A 19,025-nucleotide genomic window follows, 5' to 3' on the forward strand; every position below is an offset into this window, starting at 1 on the left:
GGGGGGGGGGGGGAGGGGGGGGGGGAATTGGACAAACAAAGAACCTCACAGAACCAGGAGAGCCGTTGGGCGTCCTCAGAGGGAAAACAGCACACAGAGGAAACTTCATGGACGTGTGCATTAGCTGCTTTTTTTTTTTTTTTTATTAGTCCAACCTTTAAGTCCTTTGCGCCGCGCCGCACCTTCTCAATCATGCCCAATCATCTCTCCCGGGCACCTTTCCTCTCTATCTGTCGACGGCATCTCGCCATGTTTTATTCATCTCGGGCATAACGCGGTACCAGAATAGAAACATACACGAGTTACACAAGCGCAGGAGTCGCACAAACAGAGTTTTCTCTCGCTCTCTCGCGCAGGCTTTCCAAAACATGGCGTCCTCCTCAACATCAAAACACATTCCTCAGTCATTCATCTTTTTCCAGCACTCTTTGCCCCCCAAAAAATTCCACAAACGGAAATTGAGAGATGGGCATTTAAAAGTCAGACATTTTGCAACACGATTTCCCATTTTGCAGGCATAGAATTACAGAGAATATGTAGAATGAGGAAACGACTGGACAACCCAAGATTTTACATTAAAAAAAAGGACAGTATTGCTGTCTTGTGGAAAAATGCAGAGATCCAATTTATTTACGTTTGGGGGAAAAAAAAACAAAAAACTGTATGCCCTCGAAAGCCCTTCTTTCATAGCGAATCCTTGGAAGTCTTTAGACAGTGTAGGGAAAAAAAAGGCTTTGCAAATGAACCAATGAGAACGAGAGTGAGCTAACTCCATTTTGCAGGGCACTCAATTTTATGGCTTCAATCAAATCTGGAATTCATAAATTGGTGATTTACACGGCAGTGATTATCTCTTCTGAAATTGGGTTTTTTTCCTCATATTTTGTCATTTTTCAAAAGAAAAACTGTTGAATCAGATTCTTAAAATGAATTGAATAAAAATTTAAATTGCAACTAAACCTTGAGTTGGGATTGATCAGAGTTAACCCACACTAGTTCTCAGTGGTTCAATTTAGTATATTGAAAAGGGCAATCTATCGTTGGGCACTGACTAGCTAAACTAGCTGTTCGCAGCTAATCAGCTGTTAACTTCCACCACTGCCACCAGCGATCCAGACATTTCTTTTCACTGTAAATCTTTTTGGGACCCCCTGTAGTTGATTCTGGTCACATGCTTGTAAATGTAGCTGCAAGATTATCCTAATTCCCATTTCCTCTACACCCCCACACGTTCGGATCCGTTTGGACCTCATCGTTCCCGGCATTTGTCTCTCGTGCCGCCATCCTCAATCTGCCTAATCCCGGCCTCGGCCGAATCGGGATGCCGGACAACGAGAACGTCAACAAGTAAACTCCCGGCATCCGTGTGCCGCTTCCCCCGAAAGACTTCCATAGGGGCCCGAATTCCGACCTCATCCAGAGGAGCCCCCACCGAGCCCGGCCCCGCCGCCGTCCTCCAATCAGACGCTCCTTCCACCCTTCTGGTGGCCAATCAGATTAGGCGTGGAGAGGAAATTGGAGAGGCTCGTCGGACCCTCTCTCCCGCTTTCATGTTCCTCTTTCACCGGCGCCGAGAGAAACAAACACGGCTGACGAGAAAGGGTTGCCGTGGGAGACGCAGTCCCGAGTGAAAGAAGGATGCTGGCAGCCAAAAGGGCCCCTGACCCATCTTTTGGCAGGGGGCAGCCCTCTGTTGCGCTGAAAGGAGCAACGAGGCGATACGGGGCAAAGCATTCTGGGTGATCCCTGGACCCCTGCACGTGCCACGTGGGGGGGTGGATGGCCGCGCACGTGACGCTGTCTGGACCGTGGGATCTCCTTCTCCCGCACTCAAAATCCCATCTACGGTGGTTACATTTCTACCAATATTTCTAATAAACACCAAGAGAGAGTTGTCTCAAGGTCTTGCCACGACATGTTCGACACAAAGTTTGACCCAAAGACACGACACAAAATTTCTTGGCACAAGGTCTTGACAAAAGGTTCCTGACATACAAGCCATCTTGTCGGCCGATTGTATTTTCTTGTCCATCGGAAGTCTTTTCAAGAATCAACATGTAAAAAAAACAACACAATCGCTAGCCTAGAAGATTGTTGCGCTTCGCAAATTTGTGTACCGAACAAGAACACTGAGACCTCTGCCAAGGTCGTCCACTGAGAAATCAATAAGTACACGGATTTAACTGTGGTACTGATATTTTCTTATGACCGTCGTTGATTGAATAACTCAAAAGTACACCTCTGGCTGTTCATTATCCCCGTCACGCTGCGTGAATTTGTGTACTGATCAACGACATTCTGATCTCTCCCAAACCTTAAACATTTGTCCACTGAGAAATGAATAAGTGCTGTACTAAAATGTTCTTGTGGATCAAAAGCGCATCTTTGGTAATAACTCAAAACGACAACATTGGGCGTTTGTAAACCAACAGATTGTTACCCTGCGGTTTGCGTCGTGAACAACAACTCACTGACCTCCTCAAAGGGTTAAATTTGTATTTGTCAACTGAAAAATCAATACGTGTGGTTCCACAATGTTCCCGTGGATCGATAGAGCGTCGTCTTTAATGACTAAAAATATCACCGTTGGCTGTTAGGTAACCCGACACACAGTTTGCATACTGAACAACACCACTGAGACCTCCTCCAAGCCTTAAACATTTGTCAACCGAGAGATCAATAAGTACGTTACCGATATATTCTCGTGGATCCATAGCGCGTCTTAGTTAATATCTCAAAACGACACCATCGGCCGTTAACCCAACACATAGATACCCGAAGCAAGTTTGTGTACTGGACCTCTGCCAAGGCTCAAACATTTGTCAACTGGGGAATCAAGAAATGTTCTTGTGGATTGATAGAACGTTTTCACTAATGACTCAAAACGACACCTTCGGGTGTTATTTAACCAACGCATGGTTACCCTAAGCAAGAGTGTGTCGTGGACAACAGCACTCAGACCTCCCCCGAGGCTTAAATATGTCAATGGCATATTTAACTGCGCTACAGTACTGATATTTTCTCCAGGATCCATACAGCGTCCCTGTTAAGAAAGCATTGTTTCTCCAAACGGCACCATTGTACTTTTAGCCAATAGTAATTAAGTTACCTAGAAAAAAAAAAGCCAATTTCATTGATCGCCATTAAATTCTGCGGACATGTTTATACAGGACACACAAAAAAAGTTTCAAAGACCCAGGCCAGAAATTGAACAGGAAGTCAGCCATTTTGGTTTGGCTCACATTTTTGTTATTGTGAGCATTCTTGGAACGTTTGGAAAAAATAATAAAAAATACAACAGTTTCGTCACGAAATCGGATGGACATGTCTATCAAAACAGGACGCATGAAGAAGCGTCACAGACCCACGGCCGAAATTGAACAGCAATTCGGCCATTTTGTTTTGAAGCAGCCATTTTGGGTGAATTCCAGGGCTTTTGACGAACTCCTAGAAGGCGACGCTAAAATGCCAAGATCTGCATTTAATGGCAGTAAAGCATGGAGTAAGAGTTTTTTTTTATTATTGTGGATTCCAACCAACATCGCATCAGCAAGTGTCTCCAAACCAGCCTCAGCTGGAACAATTTGGACTCATACGCCCCACCCCACAAGCCCACGAGACCTTAATTTGCTTACCAGTCCACAACATAATGGACACAAAACACTAAATGCCTCCACGCCACGCTCGAATAATAACGCACACGGGGACCATTTGGTGGGGGTGGACTGATCTGCCATTAGCTTAGTGCTTTAGACGCAGATGGCAAATGGTTGTGTTGCTTACCAACTTGAGCAACATTTATCTTACTCGTGTGTGCGTGTGTGTGTGTGTGTGTGTGTGTGTGGTTGCAAACACCCCCCACCCCCATTTTTCTTTGGGGGGGGGCGTCCGAACTGATGCGATATCGGCATACGGTGAGCTTGACTCTGATGGATTGTGCGCAAGAGCAATTAGGAGCCATTGATTTGCACGCAGCAGCGAGCTACATTAAATTAAAGCCTAAGAGCAGGCCACAGTCCTTCTTTAAAAAGTCGACATAGAACATTACACCGCTGCGGGGATACTTTGGAGGACTCGTTAGAAGTCTAGGCGCCTTGACCGTTTGGGAAAGTACTCGAATTGTGATTTATTTTTATTTGTTTTAATTATTATTATTGTTTTTAGTTTATTCTGTTTTTTTTCCTACACTTCTGTCCCCCTTTAAGTTTATTGTGTCATTGGCTTGTTAATATTTAATATACCCTGTAAATTAAAACTGTAGTACATATGTATAAAAGAAACCACTGTATTTTCTTACATTAAAAAAATATTTTAGCCTAAATTGTAAGGTTTTAAACATGCCAGGTTGACCATCAAATAATAATAAAACAAATAAAATTATATTACTTGAAATGTAATGAAATTAAAATAATAATAAAAATAACAATAAAATAAATACCTAATATGAATTAAAAAGTGCATTAAAATGATTTGGCAAAAATGATCAAATTGTGACCCCCACACTCCCAACATTACTTTGATTTGACATGTGATTTAAAATGATATATTTTTAAATAAATACAAAATAATATACCATGTGAATTAAAAATATTTTTAGAAATAATTTTACCCCCAATTCTTGTCTCTGTTGTAAATAATAAAAAAAAAGTTCAACTTGACAGGAGATTTTCTTTAATTAAAATAATTTGATTTAATTCCCCAAATGCCACCCCGCTAAAAAGCAACAACAATGTTTGTACAGTAATGTGTTTAATTCGCTTTTTTTTAAGTTTAGTTTGACAGTAGTTTAACTGGGCGTGGCATTAAAGGATTTAACGATTAACGATTTGTTCACTACGACAAACCGCTGCTTGCCAGAAAGTCGGCTGAGTTGACTTGACTGACACCATACGACACTCCTCAAATTTGTGCAAAAAAATCATCCCAACGGATCCGGTCGCCACACGCCTCTCAACTAAAGACAATGAAAAGTACTAATTATTGCTGCGCACGCTTCGGTCGTAAAAAAAACAAAAAACAAACTCATTACCCCTAATGCCCTTCTTTTCTACGGCACAAACCTTCCTGGATGGCGAGTCGAGGGGGACAAAATTGCAAGAAGTGGCTTATAAAATGGCCAAGAAGAAGAAGACGGAGGAGGAGGAGGAAGGCGGTGAGGGTGAACGGCTTTCTATCCCCGCTCTAAGACTCTCATTAGCTGTATTGATTTAAGGCTTTCCAGCTCTTTAGCAGTCAAGCGCTGCTGGTGCACTGCATTACACACTCACACACACACACATACACACGAACGCAGATACGCACAACGCTTCTAAACAAGCATGTCTTGCGTAACCTTTTTTTTGCGCACCGTAAATAGCGCGTGGCGGCGGCGTATGCATTTTTTTACTGCTCGCGTTAGCTGTCGACGCGGGTCAACTGGCCTTGGATCGTTTACATACGAGCCGCTTGGTAATTACAGTGCATCTAATACGAATGAGACCTTCATATGTATGATACACACATACACATGCATATGCAGTGCGGTACGGAAGAATATAAATGCCGATTGTGTAATACAATGGTGACCTCAAAATGGAGAAATGCAACTAAATAAATAAAAATCAGGGAAAAGTCACATTAAATTTTAAAAAAATTCACGAGCATCAAAGGATTAGTGCGATTTGCCTGTTTTATGGAGTATGTTAAATATTACTTTTTTTTTTTTTTTATGATGGATTTAAGCATCGCTTGAGCAATATTTTCTCACGCTTGAGCGACTACCGTCATACTTCGTCGCTATGTTTAGCGACTATTTTTCCCAAAAGTCAAATGAGCGGAATCCCTTTCATGTTGTTTTGCGTTTAACAAGAAAGGAGTTCAGCGGAAGGCAATCACGAAGTCAATTGTGGAAGAAATTGTTCCCATTTATACGTTGCAAAAGCTGCGATTTATCCACACTTTGTAACTTTTGACCCGAGGTACGTGCTTTTATATTTCCAAGCCACAAATATTCCACAGGGGTCGCCTTGCCTCACACCTGTACAATGTTCATTTGAATTTATTTAGGATTGTGTTTACACACAGTGAGTACGGAAAGTTTTCAGACCCCCTTAAATCTTTCACTCTTTGTTATATTGCAGCCATTTGTTAAAATCATTTATTCATTTTTTTTCCTCATTAATGTACACACAGCACCCCATATTGACAGACATTTTTTTTTCAGATTTACTAAAAAAGAAAAACTGAAATATCACACAGCCATAAGTATTCAGACCCTTTGCTGTGACACTCACATATTGAACTCGGTCGGGTGCTGTCCATTTGTCCTCACAGTTCACAGTGCATGTCAGACGAAATGAGAATCGTGAGGTCAAAGGAACTGCCTGAAGAGCTCAGGGACAGAATTGTGGCAAGGCACAGATCTGGTCAAGTTTACAAAAAAAAAAATTCTGCTGCACTTAAGGTTCCTAAGAGCACAGTGGCCTCCATAATCCTTAAATGGAAGACGTTTGGGATGACCAGAATCCTTCCTAGAGCTGGCCGGCCGGCCAAACTGAGCAATCGGGGGAGAAGAGCCTTGGTGAGAGAGGTAAAGAAGAACCCAAAGATCACTGTGGCGGAGCTCCAGAGATGCAGTCAGGAGATGGGAGAAAGTTCTGGAAAGTCAAGCATCACTGCAGCCCTCCACCAGTCGGGCTTTATGGCAGAGTGGCCCGACGGAAGCCTCTCCTCAGTGCAAGACACATGAAAGCCCACATGGAGTTTGCTAAAAAAAAAAAAAAAAACATCTGAAGGACTCCAAGATGGTGAGGAATAATATTCTCTGGTCTGATGAGACCAAGATAGAAATTGTTGGCCTTAATTCCAAGTGGCATGTGTGGAGAAAACCAGGCATTGCTCATCACCTGTCCAATACAGTCCCAACAGTGAAGCATGGTGGTGGCAGCATCATGCTGTGGGGGTGTTTTTCAGCTGCAGGGACAGGACGACCGGTTGCAATCGAAGGAAAGATGAATGCGGCCAAGTACAGGGATATCCTGGACGAAAACCTTCTCCAGAGTCCTCAGACTGGGCCGAAGGTTAACCTTCTAACAAGACAATGAGCCGAAGCACACAGCTAAAATACCGAAGGAGTGGCTTCAGAACAATTCCGTGACTGGTTTTGAATAGCCCAGTCAGAGCCCTGACTTAAACCCAATTGAGCATCTCTGGAAAGACCTGAAAATGGCTGCCCACCAACGTTCACCATCCAACCTGACAACACTGGAGAGGATCTGCAAGGAGGAATGGCAGATGATCCCCAAATCCAGGTGGGAAAAACTTGTTGCATCATTCCCAAAAATACTCATGGCTGTATTAGCTCAAAAGGGTGCTTCGACTAAATATTGAGCAAAGGGCCTGAATACTTATGCCTGTGTGATATTTCAGTTTCTCATTTTTAATAAATCTGCAGAAATGTCAACAATTCGGTTTTTCTCTGTCAATATTGGGTGCTGTGTGTACATTGTGGAAAAAATTAACTTCAATGATTTTAGCAAATGGCTGCAATATAAAAAAGAGTGAAAAATTGAAGGGGGTCTGAATACTTTCTGTACCCACTGTACGTTTTCACAAAAGGTACGTTTTCTAAGAGGCAGCCATGATTTTCACATTATCTGGAAATATATCTATATATTTTTTTACATTATTTCTGTGAAAGTTGATCAAAACAGTTGTTAATTTGATAATCGATTAGTTGTCGGTTAATCGATTGTCACACCTCTAGTTGGAGTTTCAAAGATTGTTTGGCATCAGGGAGCAAAAAAAAAAAAAGGAAAAGCAAAACTCGATTTATGTCATTGTCATTTGCTTTTCTCGATAAGAAAAGGAGGGAAAAAAATCGATTCAAATTTGAAATTGTACTTTTGTAGAAAAGCACCCAGCCTTTAGGTGGACTGTTTTTGTTTTTTCACACTTTCACTTATAGATTAATTCCTAATGTTCATAAAGCTTTTTATGACGATGCTGGAATAGATTATTTCCTCTGGGAAGAATTTTGAAATGCTGACAAGTGCAATGCTGAAAGTGGACCCGCATTGAGAAATTTACAATCTGAAAGGTTTCACTAGATTTATACACACACGTACACACACACACACACAGACACACACACACACACCAGCAACTAAAGTAAAAGGGTGTATTGACGAATAAGCAGCATTCGTTAACTGCACCACCTCATTATATGCCTTTCTCATTCCCTCAAGGGAAAAAACACGCAAACCCGCACACACACGCACACAACTTCTAAACAGCTCCATCTTCTAAAAGAATTGGACACTGCCGAAGACTGATTCCACTGTCTGCTTGGGCCATATGCGTACGTGTGCATTGTGTATTGATTTAGTTTAAAGCGTGTCTAATGAGGCTCAAAGTGACAGCCAAGCAAAACGCACACAAGCACCGACACACAAACACACAATCTTTTAGTGTAGCTTTCCTTTGAGCTTTTCCTTTAAAAAAAAATAGAACATTTTAAGGAATGGCCTCCTTTTTCTACGCCTAAATCCGCCCGAAGCGCTTGGATAGCTTAAAAAAAACGTCAGAAGAAAATGACAATAATAACAATTAAATGGGTCAATTTGACCGGCAACACAACAGGAGGGTTAATGTTCATTGAAATGTAATATACAGTCATAAAAATGTCATTATAATAACAACAAAATGCACATTAAAATAAAAAATAGATTAAATTAGAAACAATAATTGCATTAAATTAAATTATATATAAGAAATACATTATATCATAAAAAAATTAAAAGTTCCCTAAAATGGTACAAGTTTAATATTCATTTAAATAAACAAATATTTAAAAAATCAAAAACATATATTTATTTGCTTATTATTTATATATTTAAATATATATCAATAAAAAATTTAAATAGTTTAAAATAAATGACACTATTTATTAAGAACGATTTAAAAAAATACAAATATGAATAGTGGGGGAAGTTTATTCACTCAAATTGCAGATGGGGAGGCATACTGGAATCACATTAAACAATGTCACAAGTAGCTTACGATTAAGTGAAACCGGGATTTAAAATGTAATAAGTTGGACAGAACAATGAAGTGTAAATATGTCTATTTTGGAAGGTGTTTATTTTTCTAAAGTGGACAACACACCTACGACTAATTGGGGCACAGCGTCCATTAAAGGGACTGTGGAGCATCTATGAATTGAAGTTAGGACAGTTACTAGCAGTTTTCTTTTCCTGATGGATTTCTTTTTGAGGGAGGTGTTTATTTTTCATAAGTGGATGATATACCCAAGACTAATTGGGGAATGGCGTCTGTTAGAGGGACTGAGGAATGTCTAGGAACTGAGGTCATAAGTTACAACCTTTTTTTTTTTTTCCTGATGGAAAAAGGGCAGTTTCTATTTGAGGGAGGCGTTTATTTTTCACAAGTGGATGATATAGCCACGACTAATTGGGGGCATGTTATCCATTAGAGGGACCGCTGAGACTCTATGAACTTAAGTTATTAGTTTACAACCCATTTCTTTCCTGATGGAAAAAGTGAGGCATATATTTGGGGGAGGCGCTTATTTTTCTAAAATGGATGACACACCCACGACTAATTGGAGCAAGTGTACAACGGCGATGCGTGCAGACTTGACGGTATCAGGAGGCGTGTGGGTTTGGAGCTCGCTAACCTTGCTACATTGCAGAAAAAGCCTCAGCGCGTTTCTAAAGTATCCGAAATGTGGCAAATATTTAATAGGCGAGCTCCTACTGAGTTTGTCTATATTATTCCTATGCATAGGAACTGCATGTCCCACGATGCATCTGAGGTCCAAGAGTTGTTTTCCAGTGGTGGTGTGGAGGCTCACATCGCTGACGTTCTGGAGTTCATAAAAGTGGGTATCGTGGGAAGGTTTGTTTTTTTTTGTTTTTGTTTTTTTAATTAAAAGAAAATATACACATTTGACATTGTAAAACAATGTATTTTTGTTGCATTTGCCTTTGTGGGAGAGCAAAGGATGCAGACAAGTGCAACAGTCACAATTTGAACTGTCATCTCAAATCTTTTCTTTTTAGGAAAATGCAACATAAACAGTTGCTCTTCTTTTTAGGGAAACGAAGGATGCACAAAAGTGTAACAGTTGTATACAGTATAAAACCTTTTTTTCTTTTTTCAGAAAGTCTAACAAAAGATAAATAGTAGTAGTAGTCTAGAGGAAATCTTCTCTTTTTAGGAAAGTGTATCATCAATAGCTTGTCTCCTTTTTGGGAAACAAACAATGCATGCAAGGCAACAGTAATATCTAACAGATCAAATCTTATTCTTTCTAAGTGCAACAATAGTTTTTCTTTTTTTGGGGAAATGAACAGCACAGATTCAATCTTTTCTTTTTCAAGGAAGTGTAACATCAATAGTTTGTCTTTTTCAAGACATGCAGACAAGTGCAACAGTAACCATTGGAGCAGTTATATACAGCACAACAGCGTACGTCTTTTCTTTTTAGGAAAGTGCGACATCATTTGTTTGTCTTCTTTTTGGTAAACAAAGGATGCAGACAAGCGCAACGGTTACAGTTTGAACTGTCACGCATAACAGCTGAAATCCTTTCTTTTTAGGAAAGTGCATCATAAAGTTCTTCTTCAATCCACACGGGTGCGCCAACTAGCCAATGACGTCCGCTATCCAGAGGCTGAGCTGCACTGTGTTTGTTTACAGGGAGCGGCACTTCCACTTCCTGTCCCTCACCCTCTAAGTTCCGCGTGTGGGAACTTTCTACGAGCCACCCCAAAAATCCAGTTGCTTTTCCATGTAACGCCTTTCTAAATTTCATGCTGCTGCTGGTTTGGGTCTATTAAAAACAACCACAAGCTGAGGTTCCCTTTTCAAATTAAAACCCGCCCCCCCCCCCCCCCCCCCCCCACCGCGTGTGTATCACATTAGGAGTCCGCTGACTGCTAACCATATTGAAGGAAGTAAAACGGGGCAAGCGGATAAAATACCGCGCTCTCGCCCTGCCTGAAGTGGACTCACATGAAGTGACTGCTCTTGATGTTCACTCGCCCGTTACGAGCAAGAGAGCCTCGCCAACCGCCGCGCCCCCCCCCCCCCCGCTTCATCCTTTTGTCCACGCATGTTAGCCTTTCCTGCCTGCTAGCGTACTTCTTAAGACAAGCGCTAGCCCGCTTTTAGTGTCATTTGTCTTTTTTTTTTTTTTTTTTTACAGCGTTACTCGTCCTCGGCACGTACGACGGCCATTTCACATTAAGCAGCATGTTCTCATGTAGCATCGCACCACTTTTAGGTCTGTGGTGTTGGATTGGTTGGTTGACTTCTGAGTATTCGCTGTACCGTAAAACACGTTCAGCTCCCCCCCGAAGCCAGTGTGACTTAGCGACGTGATAGTTGGCAGGCGTGTCCATCGCGAGCAGATCCACAGAAAAAAAAAAAAAGTCTCGAGAAGCCGTGTTTGAAAAGACAACAGGAAGTCTGCCATTTTGAATCTCAAGTGGCCATTTTGGCTGAAAATTCACAGGTCCTGTAAAGACAAACTCGTCCTAGAAATTTTGTCCGATTGCTACTGAATTTGCAAACTTCACACTGCAAAGTGTTTTGCTTGGGTGGCGAGGAAAGGCGGGTCAATGGAAGAAGCGCAACTGTAAGAAGAAGAAAAAAAAAAAAAAAAAAACACTGGCTGGCCTGCATTTATAGTTTCGTAAGCGGAGTGCACGCACACACACACTCACACATTCATAGTCTTATGTGTGCAACAAGTTCTGTTTCCTGTTCAATGACTATCTTCACACAATCAATTTCATTTCCTGCTCTATGGTTATCGTCACAGTTTGCCCTTCTGCAGCCGAAGAAAGAAAGGAGACAAACAAAAATCATTGGCTGGCCTGCTTTAGTTTTTATAAGTGGAGAGCGGACACACACACGCACACACACGTGCATCACTCAAGGGGGATGAAAGCAACTAAACACACACACTCGCGCACGTCCAACATTTCGCTCCGTTCAACTCGGCAGCAACGTCATCAAATGTATACGGCGCGCATTCCCACGCCTATACATGAGTCATGCGCACTTACACAAACACGCACGCACATGGACACACACACACACACACGCACACACACACACACACAAAGACGACCTGTTCTTTCCGCTTCGCTGCTCTCGCCGAGGTTTGTCTCTCTGGCCTGACGAGCACACACGCACACACACACACACACACACGCGCACACACGCACTGGCAGAGAGGTCCATGAATTATACCTCCTCTCTGTCTCTCTGCATTAGGCGAGGAGAAGAGGCGATGGGCGCGAAGGAGCTCGGAGGAGGAGGAGGAGGAAGAGCATCAGATAATGCAATCCTGACACATCACATGTTATTGCGACCGGGGGAAGGGGGGGTTGGGGGGGGGGAGTGATGAGCTGTCTGTCATTGCAACACTACATGCGCGTGCACGAGTAGTGGACGCTGGAAAGGCTCCTAGCAACATCCTTGCTGGGATGCTCATTGGTTGGTAGTTCAAAGGGTTCGCTCCACCTCGATAGTGTGTGTGTGTGTGTGCGCGCACGTGAGCTGGCACACATGCACGCGCATGCACGCACGAGATCCGAATTTTTTTTAAAGCACTAACCTCGCTTTGGATTTGTCTGACAGAGAGAGAGAGAGAGAGAGAGAGAGAGAGAGAGAGAGGGATATAGGGGGGGGAAAGCAACAGTTCAAAGTCAAAGTGCAACACAGGGGGGATTGGGGGGGGCGGGGGGGGGGGGGTGCAGGAAGCTTTGTTTACGCTCGAAATAGGAAGGACTTCCTGTCCGTCACTGTCATCAAGGAAATAATGGAAAAATAAATCATCTGTCCCAGGGGGAAAACTGTCACTATGGAAATTTAATTCCGCAAGAATTACGGGAATTTCAGGTATATATAAAATAAAATATATATAAATAATAATTTGCGTGTGTGTCGTGCATCTCTACAATATGAGTTCCACATTCGGAATTGAACTAGCAAACTAAATTACGCTTTTGACACGATTCTAATTTGTTGAGATGTACCTGGATAAATAGTCTGTTCCAGGGTCAAACTGTCACCATCATGATTTTTGCCCCACAGGAATAGAAATAGTCTGTTCCAGGGTCAAAATGATTTTTTTCCCTATAGGAAATTAAAATAGTCTGCTCCAAGGTCAAACTGTGGCCATCATGATTATTTTCACCAATACTTGGGCCTACTACGCTACACTATTTTAATGTTGGCCATTATGGTGGTACTAAGTTGTTGTTGTTTTTTTTTTTTTTTTTTATCTGGAACTTTGTGAAAAGAGATTGCGAAGCACTGCTTTAGAGCAAAGAGATTTTGTCCCTTTAAGAGACGGGAGACGCGAGTATCGTTTTTGTGGCATCTGGGCTGACAAAAGCGAGTCGCTCCCTATTTTGCACAAGTGTTTCATCAGCTCCCTGAAATTGACGACACACACACACGCACACACACACAGAGACAATTCGGGAGACAAACAGCACTTCAAAATCAATGGCTGTCACACACACACACAGACACACACACATACACTCTGTGCAATGCTTTTATGGGGGGAATTCACTTAGCGACATGAAATTTAGAAGGCAAGTCTATCACCAGTAGAGCCACAAAAAGGTCTTCGGCACCCACGGCCGAACAAGACACAGACGTCTGCTATTTTGCGCTGAAGTGGACATTTGACGGTCATTTTGGCCATTTTCAGTGGCTCAACATACAAAGGTTTTTTTTTTTGTTTTGTTTGTTTTTCAAAAATTCAGCCCCCGAAGTGCATTTCACTTAGCAACATGAAATTTGCTAGGATGTCTATCACGAGTAGACCCACAAAAAAGTCTCAAAAAGCCACGGCCCAAAAGACACTGGGAGTCCGCCATTTTGGCTCAAAGCGGCAATTTTTAGTTTCATCAGTGACTTGAGGCGACGTTGCGTGAAAGATATTAAACAACGTTATGTTGTAGCAAAGTCTCCAGTGTGAATTCCTGCATTTTTCTTATCGTGTATTTTTCCCACCAGGAAGGTTTTTTTTTTTTTTAAAGATGAATGTGAGATATGAATGAGAGTAAAATCACCAGAGAGCAAATACAGGCAGATGTATTTTCAGAGATAAAATTAGACGTTTGAAAGAAGAAAAAAAAACTCCTTCCCTTGCTCACAAAGATTTTACATTTAATAAAAATAAATAAATAATAATAATCGGTCTTCTGAAAGCAGGGTTTGGCCGAGGGGCGAGCGAGCAGGCCCGTCCCGTGACGGATTTGATCCGCGGTGCATGTCGCCGGCGGCTATTGGAATTGGATTATTCCAGAACTTTCCTGGTTGGCGGGAATGTGTGAGATTTGGTCTCCCCGTGGGCAAATAATTGGGACGCGTCGCTTCAGTCTCTCCTCGCAGATGCTATACTTGGACACTGGTGTGCGTGGTCACGTGACTAAGCGGATAGCGTGGAATCTTACGCTAACATACACAGTACGCGTTTATTTATTGCTTTACAAACCTGACGCCGGACTGTATGGATGCTACGAGTGGGTGCTGCTGCACTGTGCAGAAAAATGTTTATGACGTCATTGATTCATCAACTTTGACTTGACTTACATCATCACAAAGTAGACGACAAAAATCTTTAGTCGTTCAACGCCTGCCCGCAACTCTTTTTTTCTTTTTTTTTTTCCTCGCCCGGTTATGTTGAAAGCAGTTGTTGCTGTCTGTCAATAATTGTACACATCACAGCAAACACGCCTTGGGGACATAATATCAGAGCCGTAGCAAACAATGGCAAATAAGGAGCCCCCTTATTTCTCGGTACATATGAGATTGTGTGTCCACTGCTGCAAAGTAAAGACTGTGGAAACTGTACAATATGGCCGCTTCCCCCATTTCACATTGAACGTGTCGGTCGTAACGACGCTATGCAAAGTAAGTAGACATTTTATTCAAGAGAATACTGTGGGCCCGCTGCAGCAAAGTGGAGACTGCGGGGTACAACGCTGCTGCAACCATAACTTGGGCTCAGCAACAGACAAGGTCATAAAATCAAGTCACCTTATTTAAATGTCATTAATAATAATAATAATAATATGAAATACAAACAATGCAAATTTAATTACAACGTAATTCAAAATCATTTTGGTCAAGGAGGATCTCCTGTATTGACTTCTCTGCACAGTAAAGAGACTTTTTATCCTGGAGGAGACTGTGGGTAACAAGAAAACAGTGCGTTGCAGCAAAGTGGAGACTACGGAGTACAATACTGCTGTGTCCAGAGTTACTGAATTAATAGTAATCGCCCACGTCTCGACATGACATACAGTGTTTATTCAAGAGGACCCTTGGGGCCGCTACGGCAAAATGGAGACTGCGGAGTAAAATACTGTTACGCTATCGTTAGCACGCCTCTGCCCACATGTTACAATGAAGAATCTGCTGGTCCAGCGACTGAGCGGCAGTGGTTTTAAACTCCCGTCGGCCAAATATGATCGCGGGAAGCCGCTAATGGAAACGCGTCAGTGGCGAGCGCCTCCGTTGGGCCTACCCAGGAGACGAACAAAAGACGTGTTTTGACGTTGTTGTTACATCGGAGAAGATTCTCCGTAACAGTAGTCTTATTTTTCTTCCTCGTGCACACACACACACACACACACACAGCTTTGATCGCGTGCATCTAACAGCGACACGCAGCCACAATTCACCTTCACATGATGGAAAAAGAAGGGAAATTAAAGTGGTCGGCGACTGTAACGCGCGTCAACAGGCTGCAGGGGGGGGGGGGTCGAGTTGGACTGATTGATTGATTGATTATTTACTTATTTTGCTTTCCAGCTACTTCCAAAGTGCCCGGCGACTCGTCTGCATTGATGGAATTAATGAGCTCTCTGGGGCTGCCCATCTTCAAGGCGCAACAAGCGCAGACCACATCAAAACCAAAAATAAAAAAAATATTCAAAAACAGATAAGAAGGTAGAGTAGAAACAAGATGATGATGATAATGACGACGATGACGACGGGAGAACTGGTCGACAGTCTCTCTGGATTTGACTCAATTAAGTCATTAATGTATGGTGGAAAGTGACATCCTCCAGTTGTTTATGATATACAGTAGATAATGTTTGTGAATCATAATTAATAATTAACCATACAATTAATTTTTTTAAATCTAATAATAATAAAATAATAATAATAATATATATATTTCTTTAATTTCAACAATGATAATAACAATAATCATCATAATAATTCATATTATTAATAATAATTACTATTAGGATTATTATTATAGAAGCTACATTTTGGCCTGTGAAATTGAATATGAAAACAATTTCTTTATAAAAAGCATTTTTCAATGTTCTATTGAATTACCAATTTTTAAAAATTATTGGTATTACTGTATTTCAAATGGTATCATATTTTTTAAATAAAAGAGTGTCCTCTGAAATATATAACAAAATACAGTAAAAAAAAAATTGTTTTTAATTCTTTACATTTTATATATATATATATATATATATATATATATATGATTTTTTTTAAATACAAATGTACACGTGAGAAAAATGGTAGTTGGTGTGTGCCTTGCAAAAAAATCTCTTTACGTCAACAAACAAGTTAGATATCAACTCCATCTACAACCCCAATTCCAAAGAAGTTGGGACGTTGTGTTAAAGATAAATAAAAACAGAATACAATGATTTGCAAATCATGTTCAACCTACTGACACAAAGTGGAAAAGTGTTCTGTGGTCTGACGAGTCCACATTTCAAATTGTTTTTGGAAATTGTGGGCGTCGTGTCCTCCGGGCCAAAGAGGAAAAGAACCATCCGGACTGTTATGGACGCAAAGTTCAAAAGCCAGCATCTGTGATGGTATGGGGCTGTGTTAGTGCCAATGGCATGGGTAACTTACACATCTGTGAAGGCACCATTAATGCTGAAAGGTACATACAGGTTTTGGAGAAACATATGCTGCCATCCAAGCGACGTCTTTTTCATGGACGCCCCTGCTTATTTCAGCAAGACAATGCCAAACCACATTCTGCACGTGTTACAACAGTGTGGCTTCGTAGTAAAAGAGTGCGGGTACTAGACTGGCCTGCCTGCAGTCCACGCCTGTCTCCCATTGAAAATGTGTGGCGCATTACGAAGCGTAAAATACGACAACGGAGACCCCGGACTGTTGAACAGCTGCAGCTGTACATTGAGCAAGAAAGGGAAAGAATTCCACCTACAAACCTTCAACAATTTGTGTTCTCAGTTTCCAAACGTTTATTGAATGTTGTTAAAAGAAAAGGTGATGTCACACAGTGGTAAACATGACGCTGTGCCAGCTTTTCTGGAATGCAGTGCAGCCGTAAAATTCCAAGTTCATGATTATTTGCTAAAAACAATCAAGTTTATCAGTTTGAACATTAAATATCTTGTCTTTGTAGTGTATTCAATTAAATATAGGTCGAACATGATTTGCAAATCATTGTATTCTGTTTTTATTTATGTTTAACACAACGTTATAGATTCCATCCCCATAAAACAACTTAAGACATGGTCGGACGAGTTTGGTGTGGAAGACCAAGATGGCGATGGCGAGCCTCTCTCGAACCTAAACTGCTCATTCGCTGGAGTAAAGTATGCAGCGCGGCTTGTGTGCTTGTTTGTGTTTGACACATTTTACACTAACAAAAACACCCGTAATGCTTTTGTCAGCAAACACACACACACACACACTGATACGCAAACACGCGGGCACCCACACTTGTGTGCAGGAAACACTCGCTCCTCTCCCGACTTGGCGAAGGAAGGAAAGGAAGGGAGGAAGCGCGGCCCGTTTGAAGTTGATCAAACGGCGAGTATGCAGCAGTGCTCGCGACGGCGACGACGCTCGCGGCGAGCAACGAGAACCCCCCCCCCCCCCCCCCCCCCCCCACCCCCCAACCCTGTTGATTCCGCCGCCGTCTCATCGCGGCGAGCTCACCTTCCCCCCCCCCCCCGCGCTCACCTGCGAGTCTCGATTGTGTTTCGGGAGCACTTTTGGAACACGCGTTCGTCTCTGGAAACGTCGCCGCTGACAACATGACCCCATTTAGGCCAGTGACAACACCACAACGTGAAAAAATATCCTCTACTAGTGACAAGCAAGGTCTGAAGAGGTTTGCTGGCTAAAGTGGCGTAGCAATCACAACAACACGATCGTCGGGGGAAAAAAAAACAAAACATATGTGGGTAAACAATCATATTTTTCAACCGATATGCTGGCTAAAGAAGTTGCATTTGTGTAATTGCCACTTCACGTACTGTCAGGACGGTCTTATCGAGTCTGATGTAGCAATCGGAACGATACATTCACTGTGTTTTGCAATTCTACGATAATTGATTTTTAAAAAAAAAAACGGTTGTGGGCAAACCGTCATATTTTTCAACTCATAGAAGTAATGATTACAATATCATCGCCGATTTCACGAGACTCAGTACTGCTCAAGGAGTAGCAATGGGTAAGTAATATTTTGGAGTTTTATGATCATCGATATAGTGCAAGAAAATAAATCTAAAAATCTTACACTGTTTTTTTAAAACTTGTGGGAAACAAATTGCTAGAATTTTCCCTAATTATCCTTTTAGGATATCTCCTTATCATGGCCTCTTCTTTCCTGCAGCCACAGTCGGAGTTGATGCGTCCTCTACAGCAGCAACGCGTGACGAATGTCAACACACAAAAAAAGCCAGCGTGCGACAAAGGCCTCCTGCGGGCATCTCGCTAATCACTGATGAGAGTCGACCAGCGCAACCTGCGAAGCAGATTGCGGCACCATCACAGCATGCCAACCTTCGATTCTATTCCACCAGAAGCCCCATCGTGTGTTTTTTTTTTTTTTTTTTTTTAACTGATGATAAATACGTACATAGACACACTACCGAACTGCAGAGGTGGTGAGTAAGTGACGCTCCCCCTACTAGGGTTAGTAAGTTCCCGTATAATGGTGCCTATAAGTTGAATTTGTTCCATCGCCACGC

The 19,025-nt window shown here is 42.0% G+C and overlaps 1 protein-coding gene across 3 annotated transcripts in view; it reads right to left on the reverse strand.

The window, feature by feature from the left end:
- The window catches only part of efna2a (ephrin-A2a), a 68,132-nt gene that overhangs the window by 28,822 nt on the left and 20,285 nt on the right, over positions 1-19,025 (reverse strand). For 2 of the 3 annotated variants that reach the window (XM_061795176.1, XM_061795177.1), the window contains exon 1: positions 18,013-18,245. The exons of the other annotated variant lie outside the window; for it this stretch is intronic. In XM_061795176.1, the coding sequence (XP_061651160.1) occupies positions 18,013-18,230 (218 nt within the window). In that variant the 5' untranslated portion in view covers positions 18,231-18,245. Of the gene's footprint in view, positions 1-18,012; positions 18,246-19,025 lie in introns of those variants that run through there. 3 annotated transcript variants of the gene reach the window in all.

Source organism: Phyllopteryx taeniolatus, chromosome 13, assembly GCF_024500385.1.
Source record: "Phyllopteryx taeniolatus isolate TA_2022b chromosome 13, UOR_Ptae_1.2, whole genome shotgun sequence".
NCBI classification, from domain to species: domain Eukaryota; kingdom Metazoa; phylum Chordata; class Actinopteri; order Syngnathiformes; family Syngnathidae; genus Phyllopteryx; species Phyllopteryx taeniolatus.